At 40.3% G+C, this 17,822-nt stretch overlaps 1 protein-coding gene across 1 annotated transcript in view; it reads left to right on the top strand.

The window, feature by feature from the left end:
* The window catches only part of CLNK (cytokine dependent hematopoietic cell linker), a 164,686-nt gene extending 162,622 nt beyond the window's left edge, over positions 1-2,064 (top strand). The window contains 1 exon segment of the mRNA XM_047799156.1: positions 1,288-2,064. Coding sequence (XP_047655112.1) covers positions 1,288-1,434 — 147 coding nt within the window. The 3' untranslated portion in view covers positions 1,435-2,064.
* The last annotated feature ends 15,758 nt before the right edge of the window (positions 2,065-17,822 follow it).

Genomic DNA, 17,822 nt, shown 5'->3' with positions numbered 1-17,822 from the left:
GTTCAATCCCTGGCCTCACTCAGTGGGTTAAGGATCCGATGATGCTGCAAGCTGCAATGTAGGGGGCAGATGCGACTGGGATCCAGCATTGCGGTGGCTGTGGTGTAGGCCAGCAGCCAAAGTTCCAATGTGACCCCTAGCCTGGGAACTTCTGTAGGCCACAGGTGCGGCCCTAGAAAGAAAAAGAAAAGAAGAATTACAGTCTGTGCCCACCTGTTCTTAACACCTGTCTTTGACACTCATTCCTGTGCTCTTAGTGTCTTTAAACCCAGCTGTCTACTTCATTGGACTCACCCAGAATATGTAGCCCATTTCAAGTCTGTATCTGCAACAGGGCACTTCCTGTATCCCCTACAGTGGAAATCATCTTACTTTCCATTAAATCACCCCAGCACTTATCTGCACATCTCTAGAAACAGCCAAGGCTAAGGATCTGCTGTTATTTCATAAGAAGCTTAGGGAAGGAAGCTACATTGGCTAAGAACCACCAGCAGCCTGGTGGTCATCAGCACACCTTCTGCTTACCCTGGAATGTGCTAGAACCAAAGGGGTGTCCAGAAGGGAGGTTTCCCTCGGGTCTTTCCCACCAGTTTACAAAGTGAAGGTCAGGCCTTGATCTTCTCTATGTGTTGGTTTGTCCCAGTTGGGGGCAAGGTAAGGGTGGCACCAGGGATTCTCTGTGGCTGACTGCTATGTGATGAATGCTCCTAAACTGCTTACGGTAAGTAGGCACTTACAGTAACTGCGGAGTGGAGCTTGACCAGTGACCTGTTTCTAGTGGGCGGGAAGCTTCCAGAGCTGCAGGAGGCTCCCTTTGGGTTGCCCGCGTTATCTTATCAATCTTATCACTCACTTTTCAAGAGCTTCTCAGCCATACCCTTTTTAAAAAATCACTTTCTGGGAGTTCCCGTTGTGGTACAGTGGAAACGAATCCAACTAGTATCCATGAGGATGCAGGTTCAATCCCCGGCCTCAATCAGTGGGTTAAGGATCTGGGGTTGCCGTGAGCTGTGGTGTAGGTTGCAGCTGCATCGTGGATCCGGTGTTGCTGTGGCTGTGGTGTAGGTCCAAGCTCCAATTAGACCCCTAGCCTGGAAACTTCCATATGCCACACACGACCTAAAAAGCAAAAAAAAAAAAAAAAAAAATCACTTTCTGTTACATCTGTACAGTCTCCTAAAATGTCCAATGCCTTCACTTCTTCCCTAAGTAAAACGAAGCATCTCAAGCTGTACTTGAAGCTGCAGACACAAAGGTACCTACATTTTCATTAACTTTCTGTTTCAGAAGTTTAATTCGGTGGAGGACATCATCGAACACTACAAGTATTTTCCTATCATACTCATTGACGGGAAGGATAAAACCGGGATCCACAGGGAACAGTGTTACCTGACTCAACCCCTCCCTCTCGACAGACACTTTTCGCCTTGGTAGCCTGGCCTTTGTCTCATCTTCAGGTCGGTGGATCCAATGCCTCAATCATTTTTTTCCTTTATTTCAGAAGATTGTTTTCTGTGGCTTTAAGGGATTGCTGCTTTGACTTCGTAGAAGGAAAAAACTTTCAACCATGGTTTCAAAAGCTCAGACTGCGGAAGAAATATTTATTAGATGCAAAAATTAAAGCTGGCTTTTAAAACATATCTTCTAAAGAAAAAGCCATAAGCGTGTTCATGATGCTTATGTTACAGATGAGCTGCAAGACTGACAAGAAGCCTTTGCTTCAATGTTTGCGGCCAGCACATGGCAGGTCCAAGTCAGAGTCCCAGATCTCTGCTCTTTATAGGACCCGCTGCTGCCTTTCGTTATTTCAAAGCCATTTGGGACTTGGGAATTCACAATGTTTTCATGATTCCTTACGCTGAAGATGTTGGTGAATGTTAGCCCTCTTGTAATTCTGGAAATTCAGTTATAGGGAAGGATGCAGTATAGAAAACAGATCACTTGTGACTATCCCTTGTGAATATCACTTGAAGGACAGGAATCAGAAATGCTCTTAGGAGGAGTTCCCATCGTGGCTCAGTGGTTGGCGAGTATGACTAGGAACCATGAGGTTGTAGGTTCGATCCCTGGCCTTGCTCATTGGGTTAAGGATCCGGCGTTGCTGTGTCTCTGGCAAAGGCTGGCGGCTGCAGCTCCAATTAGACCCTAGCCCGGGAAACCTCCATGTGCCATGGGTGTGGCCCTAAAAAAGACAAAAAGACCAAAAAAAAAAGCTTTTAATATGTTGTGAAATGGCCATCGGATCATCTCCAGCCTACTCTGTTTAGAGTAGCTTTAAGCCCAAGGGGATTAGCAAATTCATAGAAAGGGAGTAAGGAATCTTAGCAAATTCATACTAAGATTCCATAGTAAGGGGTCCTTAAGTCTGAGTGAATGTATATATAACATATATTTTAATTCCAATTGTGGACTTCATTCGAAGGAAAAGAAGACCTGCCCCCCAGTTAGTGCTGGTATCTCGCAGGAACATCGCATGGGTAGTGATACTGTTCCCTCCCGAAGCTAAGAGGATTACCTTTTATTCCTGTTTTACAGCACAGATGAGGAAACAGGCTCAAAGACCTTATTGATCTCCCTCAGCATAAGAAGAGACCCCAGATTTTTATCCACTTTTTTGCCTAGTTACATCCAAGCACACACACATACATTTTCTGCCCTAGGGGATTTTGTAATTAAGTTGAAAAGCTAAGTTTAAAAGAGACAGACAGAAACAATTTGAAAATGCAGATTTAGCCATGTTAAAATATATGAATAAATAAACTCTTTGCAGTGGGGTAAATTTTTTTTTTTCCTTTTTAGGGCTGTACCTGCAGCATATGGAAGTTCCCAGCCTAGGGGTTGAATCAGAGCTGCAGCTACCTGCCTATACCACAGCCACAGCCACACCAGATCTGAGCTGCATTTTAGACCTATGCCACACTTTGTGGCAATGCCAGATCCTTAACCCACTGAGCAAGGCCAGGGATCAAACCCAAATCATCACGGACACTATGTCAGGTTCTTAACCCACAGAGCCACAGTGGGAACTCCAAATAATTTTTTTAAAACGAGAGTTGATCGGAAGTTCCCCTGTGGTTCAGCAGGTAAGGATCCTGTGTTGCCACAGTTGTGGCACAAGTACGTGGGTTCATTCCCTGGCCCAGGAACTTCCATGTCATGGACATGGCCCAAAACAGAGAGAGAGAGTCCTGATTGAAATTAATAGTACACAGTGACTTCAAATGTTACCAAAGCTTCCATGTAAAATACATGGAGTATTTATGTAATTGTTGTTTTAATGCAGAGGTAAAACTGAAAAGAATTAGAAGGCAAGATATAGGGTAACTGTGAAATGATGCTTCTAAGTGAGATCAGGGCTGTTTGATCAAGCTCCTTGTAAAGCTGGGGCTCTTCACACCCACCTGAGTCTGTCTTAAAACTCACCTGTGCAGGAAAACACAGAAACCAAGAGACAAGAGTGTCTAAATTGGGAGTTCCCCTTGTGGCTCAGCCGTAAGGAACCTGTAGTATTCATTAGGGCATGGGTTCCACCCCTGGCCTTGCTCAGTGGTTAAGGACCCAGCATTGCTGTGAGTTGTGGTGCAGGTCGAAGACACAGCTCAGATCTTGCGTTGCTATGGCTGTGGTGTAGGCCGGCAGCTGCAGCTCCCTTTGGACCCCCAGCCTGGGAACTTCCATATGCTGTGGGTGCGGCCCTAAAAAGACCCCCAAAAAAGTGTCTAAATTGGAGCTTGGCTGCTGAGAAGCACACTGCTCAGAGCTGAAGGCAGTATGGTTAGTGGTCACTATCAAATGGACTTCAGCAAACCGGGGCCAGCATGGACACAGACTCCACAGAGAGGACACAGGCTTGTGTGCAGGAAGACTCTGATCTTCCCCCTAAAAAGCTATTGAAAGATTCCAAGTAACTCGGATGCACATCTCCCCGGGTCAGAGCCATCCAATGCTGTGTTCTCAAGAAATGTTTGAGTCTCCTCAAGTGTTGACGTTAAAATCAATGGTCATCAGCTGGTGGTCAGCACAGCACGAGGCTTATGTTTCCAAAAACACTTTGTCACCTCCCTCTTCTTCATAAACACATGAGACGATGCTACAAGGAAGAAGAGACAGAGCCATCCTGGAATAAAATGCCCACAATAATTACACACGTGAAAATCTCTGGAAAGAAATATGACATTGATAATAATGGCAGAGGTTGCGTCAGAGGACTGGGATTTGCAGGCCATGTTAGGTGAGTCTTCTAGAACTCAAATGCCAAGACAGGAGTTAGAAGCGCAAACATTGGACTTCCTGCTGTGACTCCGGGGTAACGAACCCGACTAGGATCCATGAGGATGCAGGTTCCATCCCTGGCCTCACTCAGTGGGTTTAAGGATCCCGTGCCGTGTTGTCGTGAGATGTGGCGTAGGTCACAGACTCGGCTCAGATTTGGGGTTGCTGTGGCTGTGACGTAGGCTGATAGCTACAGATCTGATTCGACCCCGAGCCTGGGAACTTCCTATTGCCGCAGGTGTAGCCCTACAAAGATCCAAAAAAAAAAAAAAAGTGCAAACATTTATGGGAAGCAGTGCCTAAGAAAGATCAAGGGAAGAAGAAACAGGAGTAGTGGGAGAGCCTTCAGGGTATGATGTTGTTCTAACACCTGTGAGAGGAAGCAGGAAGGAGGGAGGAATGAGCAGGAAATGCAAGAGACGGAGATGCAGCTCTGGAAGGGTCTCCGGCAGCCCCCCGCCCACTGGTAAGATCCAGAGCCAAGATTTCCCATAGGGAGAGCCTCATGTTGTGTAGGAATATGGCCAGGTCTTAGGACATCGCCATGCTGAGTCACTGCCAAAGGCTGCCCAGGAAAAAAACATGACCTTCAAATGCTCTGGGAGACCCCACAGATGCTGCAGCTGGAAGCTGAAAAATAATTTTTTGATCAGCAAGTTCTTCTTCCAAGGGAGATCCACCTCAAGGGACCCACCTCTGTTCCTGCCACAGTGACATTCTGATTTTCAGTGTTAATTGTAGGAAGGACATTTTGCTTGTAATAGATTCCTGAAGAATAGGGATATATACATTTCAATTGTACTTGATTCTTACAACAGTTCTGTAAAGAATGCAGGGGGCAGCTATTCTAAACTCATTTTATAATTGAAGAAACTATGTCCCCTTGGCCAAATTCTTTGAGTGACATACTTGGGGCTGGAGCTAAGGTCTCCATACGCAATTTTTCTACTGAGTGTCTAGATGATCATTGGATCTGTAATTGAAAGTTCAATTACTTGGGCTTGGCATGCCTGAATTCCAAAGAGCTTTAATCTTTCTTCAACTGTTATTTCATTTTCAGTTGTAAAGTACCACCTGAAAACTAGCCTCGGAGTTCCATGCTTGGCTCAGTGGTTAACAAATCGGACTAGGAACCATGAGGTTGCGGGTTCAATCCCTGGCCTTGCTCAATGGGTTAAGGATCCGGCGTTGCCGTGAGCTGTGCTGTAGGTTGCAGATGCAGCTCAGATCCCGCGTTGCTGTGGCTGTGGTGTAGGCCGGAGGCCACAGCTCCGATTCGACCCCTAGCCTGGGAATCTCCATATGCTGCAGGAACGGCCCTAGAAAAGGCAAAAAGACAAAAAAAAAAAAAGGCTAGCTTCAATATAGTAGTGGAACTTTCTGATTATAGCACCTCTTCATTCATATTTCTTTTTGACTATATAATTTCTGCTCTGGATCAGTTTATATGTTCCTTGTATTTAATAAAATCTCATTTTAAGCACCTTTTTGTGTACTGCATATGTATTCGTTGCTAGGCATTCTTGTAGATGTTGGGATAATAGCAGTGATTTCAGAGGGAGAAACAGAAAACAAATAAGTATACAGTAAAGAAGATAAATGAAGTTGGGAATTCCCATCATGGCTCAGCGGAAATGAAGCTGACTAGCATCCGTGAGGATGCAGGTTCGATCACTGGCCTCGCTCAGTTGGTTAAGGATGGGGCCTTGCTGAGAGCTGTGGTGTAGGTCACAGACGCCGCTCAGATCTGGCGTTGCTGTGGTCATGGCGTAGGCCAGTGGCTATAGCTCCAATTCAGCCCCTAGCCTGGGAATCTCCATGTGCTGCAGGTGCGGCCCTAAAAAGAGAAGGAAAAAAAAAAAAAAAGATAACTGAAGTTGCTTTCCCATACTTGGTTGTATTTCCTTAACACTTATCACCAAGTGCTTGTGAGCGAGGCCAATGTTAGATATTTTGATGAAGTTCATATGAATTGACTTTTAAAAATTTTGAGCCAGAAAATTTAAAGATTTCCTCAACTTACTTGGAAAATGCCCCCTCTTTGGGGTGTTGTACATGTGTTTGAGTAACCACGTCATAGCTGAAATCAATTAAATCTTCTGTGCAGATTGCTATAGAGGAATCAAATTTTACCCTGTTGTCAAGTTTATTTCATTGTCGTGTGTATACGTGCGCATATTTTTAATAAGACGGTCGGTATAATACATGATCAGCACTATATTTGTGCATGTACTTTTTTATCCTGAGTAGTAATATTTGTTCTAGCTAAGAACATTTACTCTTTTTTTTTTAGCACACACATGACAGCTGTACTAACGTAAATGAAAGCAGACGTGTAATTAAAGTTCATAATATATCTGTTATAGAATATTAAACTCAAAAATATAGTTTAATTTTGTTTGATTTGTGCTTCACTATCCCCAAAGCCCTTTTGAAATCACATTTAGAGTAAACTTATGACACAATTTCTAGAACAATTTTGACATACGAGTACGCTTCCGTGCTCCATTTCGGAGATAAAGGTGAAAAAGACCTAATCCCTGAGACAATCCCTTGTGGCAGGCGAGACACCCACGCAATGCAAAACAGAAGACTAGATTTAGCCATCCTCTGCCTTGTGCCACCCTTGCACTGGTAGGACGGGATGCGTGGGGAGGGTGCAGTCAGGGAACACTGCCGGGGGAGATGGCAGCAAAGTTAAAGGATGCTCCTAGACCACAAGCTTTGCCAAGTACAAAAACCTTGTCAGTCTATTCCTGAGCACTCTTATCTTAGGGCATTGTTCTAGGTCATTCTCCTCCCTAGGGAAGCAGTGAATGGATAAGCAAACACAATAGAGGCAGCATCTCTGGGAAAAGGCAGTTGATTTACTAAGTCGTTTGGGGGAGATTTCAACTACTGGTTGTGACGCTGTAGTGTACCTGACACTGGCTTTCTTGACTGTAATGCAAGTGCCTGACATTAAGTGTTGGTCCATTTCAAGGACGTCTGTCTTGAAAAAACACACCACCTGCTACACAACTAGATAAAGAACCAGGCTGCCTTCCCCTTGAGTTCCCCTTTCTGGAAAGCTCTGGTTGACCTAGATAACTAACTGTTCGACGGACCGCTCTTCTTCCCTTCCTGTGGTTTAATTCTGGCTCTTAAGTTTTAATTTCACCAATAAAGAGCACAACCTCGAAACCCCTGGCCTCCCACTGTCAACCTCAATAAAGGCAGAGAGAGGATCCCTCCTGGATTTGTGAGCAATAAACCGCGTTTTTTCAAAGGTCCTTGATGGTTGTTGCTGAGATGTGTTTTGTCACCACTATAAGAACCACAAGGGCTGGTCCAGCCTCCACAGTGGCTTTAGCTCGAAAATGTCCCTGATGCTCACTAGAAGTAGCCCAGTTGAGTGCCCTCTGCCATTTCTAGCCAATAGCATCACTATAGATAGGCTGAGACCCACTCAAAACATACATGAATCAGTGCAGCATTTTGAAAAGCAATTTCATAATCGTTAGCAAAATACAAAATACATGTACCCCCTGCAGTGAGACTTCCCATTAAAACACGACTAAATATGTACTTATCTTTGCTCCCTCAGGAAACTCCACCATAGTGACAATAAGGGAATTGAAAAGGCAAGAACTTAGGATAAAAAGAATAGAAAAAAAATGACAGAATAAGAAGGATGCCAACAAAATTTCAGATGAAGGCAATTAAATGGACAAATGGTAGCTGAGTAAATAAAATAAAATAAAATAAAATAAAATAAAATAAAATAAAATAAAAACTAAAATGTAAGCCTACCTGAGGAAGCTCAGCAAGAAACAATCTGGTTGTCATCACCAAAATCTGGAAAGGCTCAGAGCCTGGAGTCCTGAGTTACCCCTAAATGCTGTTAAAGGGCTGAGGTGAAAAGGGGATTTACTGATGGTCATTGTAAGTGTCAGCCAACATCCCTCCCCTAGAAACCAGAGGCTTTCTCAGCCAGACTGCTCTCCCTCTCTCACCCTGGTGGCCATCCAGAGATGCACCTACAGAAAATATTTAGAAAACAGAAAATACAAGCAATACACAACATGGTAAGTGTGTGCTGTGCTGGAAAATAGGATTTAAGTGAAAGTTTCATTCCAGATTTTTAGAACGCATAGCCTTTTTATTTTTATTTATTTATTTTTGTCTCTTTACCCTTTTTAAATACTTGGTTCTCAGGAGAAGCAGAGAGAATCACAACCCCCAATCCAAAAGGACAGAATAATTCTGCCACAAACACTGCCATGTGCTGGTCCCCCAAAAGAGAGCCTGATCCCCACTCTCTCCTGAGTCCCCATGCCTAAGCATACAAGTTCCAGCTGGCATTTTTGCCCCTCACTCTTAAATATGAAAAGTCAAAACCCTGGAGGAGATATGAAAGACATTAAACAAAACTTACAAATGAGAAAAAAACAAAACTTACCGGGACAAATATAATCTTGGATGCTGAAGAAAAAGAAAAGAGAAATATAGTTGATATGATCAGAGAGATAAGACACCGAGTCCATGAAATATGCATAGACGCTCTTCAGGTAAAAGTTTAAGAAGTAAAAATTGAGACACTAAAGGGAAAAAAACAGACAAAAATCAGAGGGATAGTTGGAAATTTTAATACAGAATTAGAAACTTTATTGTATTAGAAAATATTAGAAACTGATCAAGTAAGCCAGCCAAAAGAATAAAACTAGAGAAGATGTTAACAACATCAACAACCAGCCAGACTTAATTGTTATTTACAAAGTATTTCACAAGACACATTGTGGGACCTGCTTATCCTGGGACCTAAAGCAACTTTAATATTCTTTTGTTTTGTTTTGTTTGTGTTTTAGGGCTGCACCTGAGGCATATGGAGGTTCCCAAGCTAGGGGTTGAATCGAAGCTATAGCTGCCAGTCTACACCACAGCCACAGCAACGCCAGACTGGAGCCACAACTGCAACATACACCACAGCTCACAGCAACGCTGGATCCTTAGCCCACTGAGCAAGGCCAGGGATCGAACCTGCATCCTCATGGATGCTAGTCAGATTCATTAACCACTGAGCCATGACGGGAACTCCTCCAACTTTAATATTCTTTAAAGAACTAGAAAAGTATTGGTTTTTCTGAACAGAGAAAGCAACCAACCAAGCAAGAAAGAAAGAAAGTAAAAATAATTAAATTAGAAGTATATAACACTAGGATATCTAGAAAAATCTCCAAACATTTGGAAATTAAGCAAGACATCTGTAAATCACTCATGGCCAAAAAAGAAAACACGATAAAAATATAGAAATATTTCTAAATGAATGGTAATGAAACATACATGCCAAAATTTAAGGAATATAACTACCCTTTAAATATAATGGTTTTCCATAAGCATACATAGCTTAAAAGACGTAAATGCTTATATTAGAAGTAAAAGGTGCATAATCAAGTGCCTAATTTTCACTTTAGGCTGTAAAAAAAGCATAAATTAAGCCCAGAGTAAGTAGAGAGAAGGAAATAATAAAGATAATAGCAGAAGTCAAGGAAACAAAAAACACAAAAAGAAAACCAACAAAGCCAAAAGCTGGCTTTTTTCAAATTTAAGAGAATTAATAAATGTCTAGCTAAAATAATTTTTAAAAGGTAAAACAACACGGGGTTCCCATCGTGGCGCAGTGGTTAACGAATCCGACTAGGAACCATGAGGTTGCGGGTTCGGTCCCTGCCCTTGCTCAGTGGGTTAACGATCCGGCGTTGCCGTGAGCTGTGGTGTAGGTTGCAGACGCGGCTCGGATCCCGCGTTGCTGTGGCTCTGGCGTAGACCGGTGGCTACAGCTCCGATTCGACCCCTAGCCTGGGAACCTCCATATGCCGCGGGAGCGGCCCAAAGAAATAGCAAAAAAAAAGACAAAAAAATAAAATAAAATAAAACAAACAAAAAAAAGAAATATCAGAAGCAATTTGTTCCAATAGAGTTAAGACAAACCTCCACAGATAAAAGACAAATTCAAAAAGGAAATTAAAAATCCGAATAGCACTTCTTTTAAAGGAAATCAGAAACTTTCCCATACAAAATAAAACTCTGCTGGAGTTCCCGTCATGGCTCAGTTGTAGCGAACCCAACTAGTATCCATGAGGATGTGGGTTTGATCCCTGGCCTCGCTCAGTGGGTTAAGGATCCTGCATTGCCGTGAACTGTGGTGTAGGTCACAGACCCGGCTCGGATCCCACAGTGCCGTGGCTGTGGCGAGGACTAGCAGCTGTAGCTCTGATTCGACCTTCTCTCCCCAGCCTGGGATCTTCCACTTGCTATGGGCAAAGCCCTAAAAAGAAACAAAACAAAACAAAACCTATGGACCATTGTGGATTCATGTAGGAAAAATTTTAAAAAGTAATAAGACCAAACTTAAAAACGCTTTCAGAAAATAGAGGAAGCAGGACCACTTCTCAACTATTTTTATAATCCATAAACCCAATCATAAACAAATAAATAAGCAAATGAGCCTGCCTCAGATAATATAAAGAAAGAAAATGACAGATTAATATGCCTCACAAGCATAGACACAAAATTCCTTAGCAAAATATTAGCAAATCAGGGAAGAGAAAATTGTTGACCTAAGTAATTTTGAAACTGCGTGGAGACGAAAATACTACAAACAAAAGGAATTGTACATCGGCATTGTACTCCAGCTGGCAAAACTATTTCTTATGTGGCTACATGTATATATACACACTGGATTGAATGAATAAGTATATAGATGGTAGGCGGTGGGTGGGAGCCAGGCTTCTCACTATTCAAGTGGAAGAGTACAGATAACAAAAGGACAAGGCCATGTAACATTTCATTAGAGATGGAGTTATCAACATGAATTCATATTTTTATTCTTACTATAGATACACATGGATAAATACAGAAATAATTAGATATACATGCTACACATGTTAACCTACACACACGTAGTTCCAAGCTCTGTTCACTCAGAAAGCCTGGAAGCAATGACACCCCTGTACGAATTAGCACACCCAGTGCCCAGATCTTGATTTCAAATACTATTCTCCAGAATCAGGGCTCCCTGGACACATGGCTGATGGTGGGGCTGGAGCAAGGAACATATGCGATGAGCCCGTAGCATCTTGCAGTGCCAGAAAAGAAGTGCACAAAACAACTGTCCGATGACGGAGGTATGTCAAAAAGACACAGAATCCACCTGAATGCCATAATTTGAGCAATAAAATGAAGACTATTGTACTGGGTTATGATCAGCACTCACACTCCTTGATATTTGCTCAAAGGAACTGAAAACTTACGTCCACACAAACCTCGCACACAAATGTTTATAGCAGCTTCAATCATAATTTCCCAAATGTGTAAATGACCAAGATGGCCATCAGTTGGTAAATGGGTAAATTAACTGGGGTCCATCTGGAAAATGGAATATTATACAGCACTAAAAAGAACTGGGCTATCAGACCATGAAAAGACGTGGAAGAACTTTAAGGGTATATTACTAAGCACAGGGAGCCAATCTGAAAAGGCTGCCTATCATATGATTCCTATTGTATGACATTCTGGAATAGGCAAAACTATAGAGACAATAAAAAGATCGCGTAGTTGGGGGTGTGAAGAGGTGCGGAGGGAGAGGAATTGGAAGAGAAAAGAGGATTTTTAGGTGATGAATATACCCTAAATAATATTATAATAGTGAATGCAGGTAATTATATACATTTCTCCAATTTTAAAATGTACAAGGCCAAGAGTGAGCCCTAAGGTAAACTATAGACTCTGAGTGATTATGGTGTGTCAACATAGGTTCAGCTTTGGGTAAAAAGTAAAAAAGAAAGAAAGAGAAAAAAAAAGTATATATCCTTCTAGTGAGCGACGCTGATAACAAGTGAGACAATGTGTGTCAGGGGCGGGAGGCATAGGGGAATCTCTGCATCGTCCTCTCAATTTTATTGCAAACTTAAAACCTGAAGTCTTTTTGGGAGTCCCCATTGTGGCTCAGTGTCTTCAGAACCCGACATAGTGTCCGTGAGGATGTGGGTTCCATCCCTGGCCTTGTTCAGGGGGTTAAGGATCCGGAATTGCTGCAAGCTGGGGTGTAGGTCAGGTCGAAGATGCGACTTGGATCTGGCGTTGCGGTTGTGACATAGGCCAGCAGCTACAGCTCCAATTTGACCCCTAGCCTGGGAATTTCCATATGCCACAGGTGTGACCAGAAAAAAGCCAAAACAAAACAAAACAAAACCTCTCTCGACAAAGAAAAGCCCAAGATCAGATGTCTTTACTAGAGAATTCTCCCAAACATTTCAAGAAGGAATAATACTTGTAAGAGTTTTCCAAAGAATTGAAGAGACAAATGCACTTCAAAACTCACCTAAGAGGCCAGGATTTTTTCTAATATCAAAACCAAAGACACAACAAGAAAAAGTGAAAAAAAAAAAACCACTCAGACCAAGAGCCCTAATGAATTTTGATGCAATAATCTTCAGCAAATTCTATCAAACTGATTCAACAGCACTTTAAAAGGATTATACACTACCAAGCAAACAGTTTTTATACTCAAATGCAAAACTGTTCAATATACGAAAATCATTGATTATAACAGACCACATTAACAGAATGAAGGACAAAACCCATATGATCATTTCAATTGATCCACAAAAAGCTTTAACATACTTTTGTGATAAAAACACTCAATATATTAGGAATAGAAGGACATTTCCTCAACATATTAAAAGCTGTATAAAAAAAGCCCACAGCTGGGAGGTCCTGTTGTGGCACAGTGGAGACAATTCTGACTAGCATCCATGAGGATGTGGGTTTGATCCCTGGCCTTGCTCAATGGGTTAAGGATCTGGCGTTGCCATGAACTGTAGTGAATGTTTCAGACGCGGCTCAGATCCCACGCTGCTGTGGCTCTGGTGTAGGCTGGCAGCTATAGCTGTGATTCGACCCCTAGCCTGGGAACTTCAATATGCCAAGGGTGCAGCCCTAAAAAAGCCCACAGCTAACATCGTACTCAATTGTGAAAGACTGAAAGCTTTTCCTATAAGATCAGGAGTAAAGTAAGGATGCCCATTCTTGCCACTGTTATTTAACATAGTCCTGGAAGTTCTGGTCAGAGCATCATTCACACTGGAAAGGAAGTATATTATCTCTCTTCCCAGATGAACCTGTGCTTACATGTAAATAACCCTAAAGATTCCACACAAAAAAGTTGTTAAAACTAATAATGATTTCAGCAAAGTGGCAGGATACAAAATCAACACATAAGAATCCTTTTCTATTTCTATGCACTTACAATGTAAAAAATCAAAAAGGAAGTTAGGGTAATGACCCCATTTACAATAATATCAAAAAGAATGAAATACTTAAGAAAAAACTTAACTATGGAGGTAAAAGACTTGTACATTGGAAACTACAAAATATTGCTAAAATAAATTAAAGAAGTTACAAATAAATGTTAAGACATCTTATGTTTATGGATTGGATGACCTGATATTGTTAGTGGCCATACTATCCAAAGGGAGCTACAGATCTGATGCAATCTCTATCAAAATTCCAGTGGAGCTTTTTGCAGAATTAGAAAAAACCTGAAATTCATAAAGAATCTCAAAGAACCTCAAAGAGTCAAACAACTTCAAAAAGAAAAGACTTGGAGGTCCCCTACTTCTTGATTTCAAAACATACTACAAAGCAATAGTAATTAAGACAGTGTGGTACATACATTAACTCAAATGTATAGACCAATGGAACAGAACTGAGAGCCTACAAATAAAGCCCTATATAAATAACCAGGTGATCTTTGGCAAGGGAACTAAGACTAACAAGGGAATGACCAACCCTTGGGAAAAAGACAGTCTTTTCAGCAAAAACTAGATATTCACATGCAAAAGAATGAAGTTGGACTCTTACTTTAGACCATATACAAAAACCCACTCAAAATAAACTACAGAACAGAATAAACATAATATCTAAAACTATGAAATTTCTGGAAGAAAACATAGAAGAAAAGCTTCAGGACATTGGATTTAGCAATCATTTTTTGGATATGCCACCACAAGCAGCAACAAAAGCAAAAATAGACAAATGTGACTACATCAAACTTTAAAACTTCTGTGCAGTTAAGAATCAACAGGGTGAAAGGGCAACCTGGAGAATGGGAGAAAATATTTGCAAATCATGTGTATCTGACAAGGATTAAATATACAAACTATATTTTTTAAAAAACTCCTATACCTTGATAACACCACCAACAAGAAACAATAACCTGATTTTATTTATTTATTTATTTTTGCTTTTTAGAGTCATACATGCAGCATATGGAAGTTCCCAGGCCAGGGGGCAAATCAAAGCTGCAGCTGCTGGCCTACACCACAGCCACAGCAACTTGGGATCTGAGCCTCATCTGCAATCTACACCATAGCTCACAGCAACACTGGATTCTTAACCCACTGAGTGAGGCCAGGAATCGAACCTGCATCCTCATGGATCCTAGCCAGGTTCATAACCTGCTGAGCCACAATAGGAACTCTGTAAACTTATTTTAAAAGGACTTGAATAGACATTTCCCCAAAGAATATATACAAATCATCAACAAATCTATGAAAACATCACTAACCATCAACAATATCACTGGTCATCAGGGAGATTCATATCAAAATTGTTCACCCATTAGTATGATCTGTATCAAAATAAAAACCAAAACAGAACATAACAAGTGCTGGCAAGCATGCAGAGAAATTCAAACTCTGTACACTGTGGGAATGTAAAATGGTTTGGCTGGTGTGGAAACAGTATGGAGTTTGCTCAAAAAGTTAAAAATAGAATTACCATATGATCCAGCAACCCCATTTCTTGGTATATATACAAAAATAATTGAAAATGGTCTAGAAGAGATATTTGCACATCTGTATTCATTGCAGCATTATTCACAATAGTCAAGGAGTGGAAGCAATCTAAATGTCCATCAAGCAATGCATAAATAGAGAAAATGTGGTATATCCATACAATGGAATATTATTCAACTTTAAAAAGGAATGAAATTCTATCATACTATATGACATGGATGAACCTTGAAAACTTGTGCTAAGTGAAATGTCAGTCATAAAATATAAATAATACATGATTCCACTTGCATGATTTATCTAAAGTAGTCAAACTCATAGAAACAGAAAGCAGAATGTGGTTACAGGAGCTGAGAGGAAGGAGGAAATAGGGAGCTGTTGTTTCATGAGTATTGAGTTTCAGTTTTACAAAATGAAAAAATTCTAAAGACCTGTTGCACAAAATGTGCAGATAAGTAACATCACTGTACTGTACACTTAAAAGTGGTTAAGGTGGTAAATTTCATGTTATGTGCATTTTCTACAATTTTAAATAAATGAAAAAAGCAATTGGCAAAATGTGTGTGTATTCAGATATAGGTACGTACATATATATATAGTGAGGCATTCATGACCAAGTAAGATTTACTCTAGGAGTGAACTGTTGATTTAGAATCTGATAATCAATGTGATTTGCCACATTAACAAATTAAACGAGAGCATTATTTGATCATATCGACAAATGTGGGGGGGGCGGGGGGAGCATTTGAAAAGCATTCACCAATAATTCATAATAAAACTACCAGCAAGCTAGAAATGGAAAATTTACTGAGTTTGATCAAGGAGATCTTCCAAAACATAGTCTTTTTACTAACATGATACTTACTCATGAATATTAAACACTGAAAAGGAAAGGATTAAGTGGCATCTTTAATCCAGTCTTCCCTATTACCTGGCAGAAACCCTGGGAAAGACAGAAGACAGGCGACCTGATTCAATTTCCTTATAAATATAAAATAACAAGCCTCCTGACAAAGAATTTAAAGGCATTTGCTGGCAGGAGAATCCTTACCTATAGAATACATTTGAAGGATGGATTGGCTCTATGGAGCATTGCTCCCTGGGAAATGTCATATAAATATCTGAGTATAAAATGGAGACATTTCTAGACTTAAATGGCTCATTCATGTGTAAATAATGTGAACTGCACTCATTAAAAAGCACAAGAGGAAATCTGATGTGGCAAGAAAGGACCTAAGAGCTCTGTTAATCCTTCTAAAACTGTTCTTGCTGCCTCCATGTTATCTAACTACTTCTAGCCTTTAAATTATTTGTAAAGCTTAATACCAGTTAATATCTCTGATTTGTATGTGTCTTTTTGATAATCTAATCTCTATGTTATCTTAAATGTATTCACACTAAAATCAGAAATAGGTAAAAATGTTTGCTTCACTACCTCTACTTACTATTGTACTAGAGGTTCTAGCTAGCACAATATGACAAGAAAAATAACAAATTGAAGGCATAAAAATAGGAAAGGAGAAGATAAAAATACCTTTAGTAAAAGATGATATGCTATGTTAAAAAAAATCCTAGATTTCCCTCTGCGGCTCAGTGGGTAAGATTCCCACTGCAGCAGCTCCGTTCACTGAGAAGATGTGGGTTCAATACCTGGCCTGGCACAGTGGGTTAAAGAATCCAGTGCTGCCATAACTGTGGCTTGGATTCAGTCCCTGGCCCAGGAACTTATTCTATATGCTGCAGGTGTGGCCATTAAAAAAAAAAATCCTAATAAATCTACAAAACAAACAACCGGAATGATAAACTTAGCAAAGCCAAAAGACAGAAAGTCAACATACAAAAGTATTTCTAATCTTAGAAACGATTGACCAGAAAACAATTTTTAATTCCATCGTAAATAGCATTAATATATTTAGGAATAGACTAAATTAAAAAAATACACAGTATCTCTCCACTAAAAACTAAAATAATTGCCAAGAGACATTAAAGAAGATCAAAGTAAATGGGGAGAGTTGCCATACTCATGGACAAGAAAGCTCTATGTTGTTAGCATGCCACGCCTTCCCATATTTATCTAAAAATCCTAGCAGACTTCTGTTGAAATTGAATAGGGGATTCTAAAATTCATATGAAATTTCAAAGAATATAAGTCTATCTAAAAGAATCTTAAAAAAGAAGAACAAAGCCGAAGGACTTATACTACTTGATTTAATGACATTATATTAAAGCTATAGTAGCTAGAGCAGTGTGCTATCAGCATGAAGAAAATCAGTCAATCAATTGAAATAAGTCCAGAATCCATAAATAGTTTCACATATATGGTCAACTGATTTTTGGCAAAAGCACCAAAGTTACTAAATGAAGAAAGGATAGTTCTTTCCATAAATGGTGCTGGAAAAACTAAATATCTATATGGACAAAAAAAAAAACCCTCAATTTCACAGATATAAATGCAAAAGCTAAAACAATAAAAGTGCTAGAAGAAAACAGGAATACATTTTGACCTTGGACAGGCAATGATATTTTTATGACAGCAAAAGCAAGCACCCATAAAGGAAAAACGATAAATTAGATTCAATTTAAAACTTGGATTTCATCAAAATTAAAACTCTGCTCTTCAAAAGAGACTATTAAAAAAATGGGAGGTAAGCCCCAGGTTGAGAGAAAATATTACATATATTTATGTATATTTTATATTTAAAGATATGAAGAACT

The sequence above is a fragment of the Phacochoerus africanus genome, chromosome 10 (assembly GCF_016906955.1).
Source record: "Phacochoerus africanus isolate WHEZ1 chromosome 10, ROS_Pafr_v1, whole genome shotgun sequence".
Taxonomy (NCBI): domain Eukaryota; kingdom Metazoa; phylum Chordata; class Mammalia; order Artiodactyla; family Suidae; genus Phacochoerus; species Phacochoerus africanus.
Note: the sequence above shows the minus strand (reverse complement) of the source record. Positions and strands in the feature narration are given on the sequence as shown.